This window comes from Saccostrea cucullata, unplaced genomic scaffold (assembly GCF_032062105.1).
Source record: "Saccostrea cucullata isolate Sc308-1 unplaced genomic scaffold, CSIRO_AGI_Scuc_v1 ctg17503, whole genome shotgun sequence".
Classification (NCBI taxonomy): domain Eukaryota; kingdom Metazoa; phylum Mollusca; class Bivalvia; order Ostreida; family Ostreidae; genus Saccostrea; species Saccostrea cuccullata.
The window spans coordinates 1-9,328 of NW_026929859.1; the positions used below are offsets into that span (position 1 = coordinate 1).

Consider the following 9,328-nt stretch of genomic DNA (forward strand, 5'->3'; position numbering starts at 1 on the left):
AGTTAGCTATGAATGTTCAGAAAAAGGGAAGATAATTTATCTAAATTCATTTTAATCTTCTTTCATTATAATTTATACATGATTTAATTTCATAGTGAGAATTAAACTTTGATTTTAAAAAGAATGACCTCAGTACCCTGACTTTTTCAAAAATTGATTTCTTTTCAACGTATAGTTTTTTATTTTAATTTTTGCTCCTATATTGGCTAGTAACTTTTCACTTGGGGCTAGTAACTTTATAGCTGCCATTAGCCCGTGGGCTAGTTATTGATTTTTCTAATTGCACACCCCTGTAAACATTTCTCAATGCTTACATAAGTATTTAGTCAGCGAATATGCGTACACATGGCATGATTTTCAATGTTTTGTTTATCAGTGTTTAATTCGGGAGCTTACTTGAAATTAATTTTTAAATTTCTACAAATAAAAAAATGTTAAATAATTGAGAAGATTAATTTTCGACATTCACAAACAATGAATCAATGGAAACATATGGATATAACTTGTAATCTAAGTCATTCCATGCTGTCATTTGCCCTTTCTGCATATTATGAAATCCAATTCAATCAAATTTAATGGTCAACCTATATATCTATCTTCTGATAGTACGAAAAAAATCCGTTTCTTTTTTTAGATCGGAGAATTGCCTAAATAATTATTTATAATCTAAAATATTACATGTAATCTTACATGTATGTAGTTACAGAAATATTCATTTCCATTTTTTTTTGTTTTTTTATATTTCAAATTCTATGAAATAATATTAATAATTCTTTGAAATCTTAAATCAGTATTAAACCATTTTTCGTTTTGAAAATATCGATTCCTAGATATTTTCAACTATTTTGAGTGAAGAATTGTGTGTTTGCATTAGCCGTTAGCAATCGTATAAGATCTTGTAACGTGTAGAATCGTGTGCGTGAAGGATCGTTCGTCTAACAGGTTTAATCGTGCATTAATCGTGCGTTAATCATGCGGAATCGTTCTTGTAAGTTGTCAACAATAACATTGCAGCCATTTGTATGGATTATATAAAGAATATGAATACAATATAAAACAAATATATATTTCAATTATCTACAAGTATATTCAATCACTAAAGGCTTAGCCATTTACATCACTACCAAAGTCAGTGTCCCATCTTTTAATATCAACTTTAATAAACTCTCTATATTATCCTTGAAGGGCCATTAGTTAGTACTTTTTATTTTAAGCGCTGGTGATAATTAGTTGATTCACGTTAATTATCACCTTGCAGTCCTCATGCAGCTACACTAGTACAAACATAACAGTCAGTCCAAGTGTTGTTGGTCTCTATCAGAAGGAAATTAAAATGGTCCTTATTGGGGTCAAGATTTGTGTACAGCCATGTTGATATACTGTAGAAGCCCCAAATTTTTGTGGGCATGAAATTTTGTTGATTTTTCATCAAAATCAGTTTCGTAGGCATTCAATTTCGTTGTTTTGAAAATAACCCTATTCAGTTCATAGTCAAAAGATTTTTTTGTGTGGGTTTTAAATTTTCGTTGAAAATGGTTTCAAATGAAATAAACAAAATTTAATCCCACACAAATATGCCTTTTTTACAGCATCATGGGTAAATTACAATAGACAAGAGGTCAAGGGGCCACATCGCTCACCTGAGCAATTGGCTAGGAAAAAGCACACATCAGATCAGAACTGAAAGTTAACTGAGGGGTGGGGAGGGGGGGGAGGCTTAAATTTTTAAACCCCCCCAAAAGGGTAAATATTTGAACAAACTAGAATCTACAATACCTGAGGATGATTCCCTAAAAATACCCACTAAGCTTTGAAGTACTTGAAAAGAAGATTTTAAAAGGTTTCCCAATATTCCTATTTAAAACTTTTAAGGGGCTATTTGGCCCCACCCTACCCCCTGGGGTCATGATTTGAACAAACTTGAATCTACACTACCTGAAGATGATTCCACATGAGTTTCATCTTTCTTGTCTCAATGGTTCTTGACAAGAAGATTTTTTTATATTCCTTTGTAAAACTTTGGGCCATTTTGGCCCCACCCTCCCCCCCGGGGGTCATGATTTGAACAAACTTGAATCTACACTACCTGAGGATGATTCCACATGAGTTTCATCTTTCCTGGCCCAGTGGTTCTTGAGAAGAAGATTTTCAAAAGATTTTTCCTATATATTCCTATGTAAAACTTTATTCGGTTTTTGGAACCCCTCCCCAGGGGTCATGATTTGAACAAACTTAATTTACACTACCTGAGGATGATTCCACATGAGTTTCATCTTTCCTGGCCAAGTGGTTCTTGAGAAGAAGATTTTTAAAGATTTTTCCTATATATTCCTATGTAAAACTTTCATCGGCCATTGTGGCCCCACCCTACCCCAGGGGGTCATGATTTGTACAAATTTGAATCTACCTGCCTGAGGATGAATCCACATGAGTTTCATCTTTCCTGGCCCAGTGGTTCTTGAGAAGAAGATTTGTTTAAAATGCCATTAATTTTTCTCTAATTCATAATTATCTCCCCTTGGAAAAGGGCATGGCCCTTCATTTGAACAAACTTGAATCCCCTTTACCCAAGAATACTTTGTAGTAAGTTTGGTTGAAATTGGCCCAATGGTTCTTGAGAAGAAGATGAAAATGTGAAAAGTTTACAACAACAACAACGACAACGACTACGATGACAACGACGACAACGACAGACAACGGACAAATTTTGATGAGAAAAGCTCACTTGAGCCTTTGGCTCAGGTGAGCTAAAAATGGGATACAGGATTGCATTCTGACGACAAGATCAAGGATTTTACGAGACTGAAAGTTCATGAAATCAAGCTTAAATCTGCTAATAGTTATGTAAACATGTATATGAAAAAAAATCGGGACTATAAATTGATATATTGGTTACCTGATCAGTGTACTTTTCGATTTCCTTGCTATTGCCATGGGCATCATTTGCATACTTTCTACACATCTGTCTGAAAAAAAAATCAGAAATATTGCATTTTGCATGCACGTTTAGCTTGAGGTATAATTACAAGTAGTACACGACTGGAAGATGGTAAGTTTATTTCATTGTTTGATTGTTAGTGATGTGTGTGCATTGTTGATGCACTCAAAAAAGAGATATCTTTTCAAGTGGAGGAGATATCTCTCCAAGTATAATAGATATCTCTATAAGTTTAGGAGATATCTCTTTCTCAAAGAAATATCTCTTAAAAATGAGAGATATCTCTTTAAGTTGGGAGATATCTCTATTTTTAAGAGATATCTCTCTAAATTGAGAGATATCTCTGTAATTTTAAGATAAATTTTTATTTTCCGAATAAATAGCAAAAGGACTTGCCATAAGAATAAAATTCTTTGAAGAATAAAGACTTGAGACTGTAAAAATCATATCTTAATATAATAAAATAAATAAATGTCCGCATCTTAATATATCAAATGAAATAAATAATTGCAAACATCTTCTGGTCTTAAATGAAGCTCAAAGATAGAATGAACATCAATGAAAAGATATTAATGAACAATACTCACATGGAGAATTTTTTACGATCAAATCCGAGGATAACATGTATCAACTCTTGAAACAGTAAAATTAAACATCACTTATTTATGTTAATTATTTTTAAAAGTTCAAAAAATATTGTTTTGATGTATTCATTCCGATCGGTTACATACCTCTATTTATAGCATGAACTGGGGGAGGAGGTGCTCCGGCAAGTCTTGCGCATGCGTAATAATCCCCGACCGATTCAATCATGGAGGCAAGCACCCCAGCTAACATTCCAAACACAGCTGAAACACTGACAGTAGGTGTTCCCCATTGTCCTGGGAAAAAAAGAACTCTGAAGTATTTACACCTTTTAATTTACTGTGATTCGAAATTAAAAAAAAAATATACATGAACTAAGACAATAGAGAATATGATGCCTTCTTGTTCAACTATAGAATTCTTATTTACCGATATTTATTTTAATCAGAGTATATCATTGTTTACTTTTTATATTTCCTTTCCAACCTTAGACTGCATGTATGCCAGGGGATTTACAATTTCTTTGGAAATTACAACTAATTCCTCTTGTTTTATGAGATTATTCCAAACCATAAATTCCCAAGCTCCATTGAACATTGTAGCTGATGTGAGTTAAATAAGTTATTATGTTTACATATACAGCTATGATTTTGAATTCAGCTTTGATAGGAGAAGGGTAACAAGTTAGTCATAATTTGACTATATATGTATATAGACAAATTATGATTAAAAATATTAAATGAATATTTATTCATTTAATATTTAAAGGGGAAAACAGTCGACCAGGTGATTCGCTACGTTATAATGCTGGCATATTGTTACAGATACTAGTAGAATATTACATGAATTACCTGGATATGGAAATCGGAACCAGAGTGCTTTGTCTAGGACCTCTGTGTTGACATCAGTTCGGGCGGCATATCCCCACTTCCCTTTTTCGGGAAGTGCATCCGCTGCAGTCAATATGGCACAAATTATCCAAGCCGTTAAAAGGGCAAATAAAATCTATAAAACAACCATTACTGTAAATTAAAACAGAAATCAAAATTTATTTAATTCCATGTTATACGAGCACGTAATTTTTTTTCAAGCTAATACCCACCGGAAATAACTTGAATATTGGTAGTCTGTAGATAGAGCACCCGTCTTTTCGTGTAACTTTGCAAACTGGAATGCTTAAATTCCTCATATATTGTGAAAAAAGTGCTATCAAAAACATTGTCCTGAAAGAAACGTTCACAGAAATATTCCGAGAGGCAAAACAAAAATGTCTTCAAAGAGTTCAAATTACAGAAAGATACGTATCACGTTGTCGTAAAAAACGTATAGGTCACTTTATAAATAAATTCTTGATATAAATATTAGAATAGATTATAAAAATAACAAATTAGAAGTCCTATCTGATTAGGGATTAAATTATTGGATAATAAGAAGGGCGGAGAGAAAGAGAACATATTAACGAATCAATTGCCTTCACTTTTGCTTTGTGATAGCTGCAAAAATAATAGTCTTTGACTATAATGGTTATGACTCCCTATAAACAAAATTACAAATAAAATAAAACTACATATCTGCAACTATCTTTACTAGTTTTGACACAAAATTCTTCCTTACATGAGAGCAATGTACCACTGTTTCGACGCAAGGTCTGCTGCCTCTTTGAATAAGGATAAACCAATCAAAGCGATGGTGGGTGCGATGGCCAAGGGTCCTATAAACTGCATGACGAATCCCATGATTCCACTGAACCCAATGATAATTTGGAATAGTGAAGAAACCATAATGGCGCCTTGAATCTACAAATTACTTGTATTTTAAAATCAATACAAACTGTTCTTAGTAATTCAAAAATAGTTTAACTGGAATATCCTCTATCAAAAACATAGTAGTTTTTAGAATCTTGAAAAACTAGGCGAGTTGACTGTGTACCTACCTCTCTCAGACGTGCCTGCCACATATCTTGGTGTTCTGGACTACCGACATCTGGTAGTGGGTCGGATGTCACATTCCATTTTCCTGTACATTTTAATTCAAAATTGTATATAAATATAATACAAGCATGTATTTACTACAATTACAAATTCCTATTTTCTAGTGCATGAAATCTACTGTATCATAGAAACGATAAAAAAAAAATCATACATAGCGCCTGATGAAATTATGTCTAAAGAATCTGATCATGAGCTATATTCATCATGTAATAAATATAACATTGGAATAGGTGCAATTTAAGTAACGTGTAAGGTCCAGATGACAAAATTCTAGCATAGTTTAAATGATATATATCTACATATGTAGATGATCTATCAAAAAAATCCCTAGATTCTTTTTTGCGGAAATGTCGACAATGGCAAAATAGGAAAGGAGAGGAAACATCAGTGGAAAGGACAGAGGAAGGAACAAACAAATAACCAGTAAAATATCAAATGTCTAAGTCCACAACATAATCAGTAGTAACTGGTACATTAAAGAAAAAAGCCAAGGATATAAAATTACAGCGATAAAGATTCTGTGAGTACCATTAGATCGCGTGAGATGTTACAATTACCAGAAAGTATATGTAGTAAAAGCCACCATATTGTACAGATCACTTACATATTTACTGGTCTGTATAAATGAAAAGAAATAAGAATGTGATATTTTCTAAACATAACATCGTAAACGATAAAACGTATAGAGCGGATCATTTGGACCCTTACTTATGCAGCAATATACCTTCATCACCATCATATGGAGTTTATATAATTAATAATTATCTCCGTTGATTCGATACGCAAGAGCATGCTCTACGTAACTGAACAATTTCCAAAACGAGATAACTTATTAACAAACGAGTTGATGAAACAAGAATATTATCAGTCTCGTTTAAAGTCATCACTTCGAAAGTTCTATGGTCGATACAATGACCTTGTAAGCAACTTCATTTTATCATTGAGTCAATGTTGACTGACGTTTTTCCTACTGATTGTTAGTCCAATTATTTATACACTGAATTTACGACGGATTTTCCCCTTATTTCCCAATCATGAAAAGGAGCACAAGATGGCCGGTCGGCAGGGGATGCTCACCTTTCCATGGCACCAGATCCCACCTCCGATACCTCTGATGTTTCGGAGGTCCATGTTTGCTCTGCTACTATTTTGTTTTGTTTTATGGATTTTTGATCTTGAATACTGTTCGTTATCTTTATATGTTTCATATTATATGATTAAAATTCATTTTACGAATGAGACATATTTTTATATAAATATTTTGACAATTGTAACTATCGTTGCACGTGTGAAATAAATAAATGAAAACCTCATCTCATGAGTGAAGCAAATAAAATCTACATTCACCTACTGTACAAATCATTTACATTTCTGTTTATCGCATTTTCTTTAATATTTCGCTTTACTATTTTTTCCACACAGTGAAAAAAATATCACTCATATTTCATTAACAAATCACGGTAGGTATTTCATTGTTTAAAAATTAATTGCAAGAACTGTTTTGGTATTGGCATCTATTTTTTGCACGCGTATAGTTGTGGACAATACGACTGGATAAGAGTTGAGTCAAGTCACAGCGTTATGATTTTCTATTTGTGAAATATCACACTCAAACAAGAAAAACAAAGTTACCCTCTTCCGCCAAGACATATGGACATTTCCATTTGTCTAATGCCAATATTGTGAAAGTCGGTGTAAGGAACGCGAAGGTCGCCCCTTGAATGATAGGTAATCTAAAAAAAAAAAAAACCAGCAAAACCATCAAATGATTTACAAGTGCAATTAAAAAGCAATGAATCAAATTAATCTGCAGCTTCATATTGGTTAGATATGTGAATTTTCATAAAATTACATCTCTATGTGATCAATTGAATATACCTCACTCCAAGCGTTGTTTGAAGCAACGTTGCCAATCCAGATACAAAGAAAATGGTCGAAATGATTTCGCTGAGTCCCACGCGATCTTGATCAATGCAAAGAGCAGTCTGTAGAACTAAGGGGACAGTGATAGTGGAACCAAAGGCTGTAAGGTAATGCTGTAAATATATAATTAGTGATAAAGTCATAATTAACTGCATAACAGAAAGAATTCGTGTACTTTGTAGTTGGAAAATTGATAACCAAAACCACGACAATGAAAACATTTTTCTCCATCACATTCATTAACCTCCCTCATTCGATTTTTTTTTTTAAATTCCTAACCAATAACCTCATTTATTTGTACGTATAGGTATAATTCTATACTGACACGCAAAAGAAACTCAACACCCTATTTTAGGGGGAAATAATTATGTAAAGAAAAGAATTTTGTATCTTAAAATTATGAATATCTTCAATTTGGTAAACATCGGTAATTTAACGGTTGAACGATTTCCATACCATAACCGGAAGTCAAGTTTGAGTATGCTTAACAGAAATCAAAAATTGCATGTTTAACAAAACATTTGGAAATATTATGGAGTTTTAAAGGTTTTTTACTGTTCATCATAAGTAATGCAGCATTATTTCAAAAAATAAACTCTCCTTTTGTTTCTTGTAATGATGCTAAGGCTACTTGAAAATGGCCTATGTACGCATTTCCATTGCTCTAACTGGAAAATGTCAAAGTAAAGGTGATGGAGAGTTGCTGATGCGAAATTTCACTACATTACGCCTAAACAGGGTCTTACGTATCATATTCATTAAGGAAAGCCCTAGTACCGGGAGTCCAAGGGTGGCTACACTGCTCTAAGTTAGAGAAAATTCGATCTAATCATCTGAAAAACGGGCATTTAAAAATGCCAAAGAATATTTCCTTTGCTTAGATCTCGATATTAATGAACCTATTGTATCGTAGAAATTAAGCTTCAATCGTTGTTTAGGGCAGTCTTGCACGTTTTACTTTAATGGCTGGGAGGGGGGTGTTTTAACAGTCATATTTTACTTAGTAAAGTAAACAGATAAACATTTAACATTTTTATCAAATCTCTGATGTTCTGAAAAGTGAGTTTAGCCTTACTTTATTCGCTTTTGAATAGTCTTAAGATAAAAAAAATCAAACATTTGTAGATTACTGCTTGTTGCTAATTTAGTATTGAGGACCCACTCATGCTTATGAGGAAGTTACTTTAAGCAAAAAAGATAAATAAAATTCTGGATATTGAATATAATGAATCAGAATGTTCCCGATTTCATAGTTGCCGTGCGACCATTGACAGACCAGGAAGAGGTGTTGTTTTTCTGGATTTCTCTCAAGATGATCCAATTTTCTCCATTGCTGTTATACCTGTAACATAAACATGATAATTAAACAAATAACAAACTTTTTAGACACAACTTGCATTCTTGTCATGTGTTTATTGCACATTTACTCTTGCAATCAATGCAATTTTTACCAGGGATTTGAAGAGATTATTTTTTTATTTTGGTAGAGAGATTGCTTGATCACTAAGTAAAAGCAAATATCTTTGGGATAGGGAACAATTTTACAAACAAACGAACATTTTTTTTTTCATGAATGTTTTTGTACCTTGATGATTCTACATGTACTTTGATTTTTGTTTTTACACTTGGGGTTTATTTTTTAAATGTACACAATTTTATATCATTAGGTGGAGGAGCATTATCTACATGATACTTCCCTGCTGTGATCATAATATTATTGATATGTTCACTTACTGATCTACGAATGTAACTTACAGTTCTAATTCAATCTTTGCTTTCTGACATCCATACTTGATGTATCCTACTGCTGAGCTCGTCCCAGTAGTCCCAGTCTTACCCCCAATCCCAGGCATATGGCACAGACAATGGAGCTCTTTCCTGTACCATTCGG

The 9,328-nt window shown here is 33.1% G+C and overlaps 1 protein-coding gene across 1 annotated transcript; it reads right to left on the reverse strand.

The window, feature by feature from the left end:
* Positions 1-3,650: 3,650 nt before the first annotated feature.
* On the reverse strand, positions 3,651-7,580 carry LOC134282333 (solute carrier family 23 member 2-like). Its single transcript, XM_062764740.1, has 7 exons — positions 7,393-7,580; positions 7,147-7,247; positions 5,457-5,539; positions 5,138-5,319; positions 4,626-4,746; positions 4,375-4,528; positions 3,651-3,819 (listed from the first exon to the last, which is right to left on the reverse strand). Exons 1-7 carry the CDS (start codon positions 7,578-7,580, stop codon positions 3,662-3,664), a joined length of 987 nt encoding a protein of 328 aa, XP_062620724.1. The 3' UTR covers positions 3,651-3,661.
* Between the last annotated feature and the right edge of the window lie 1,748 nt (positions 7,581-9,328).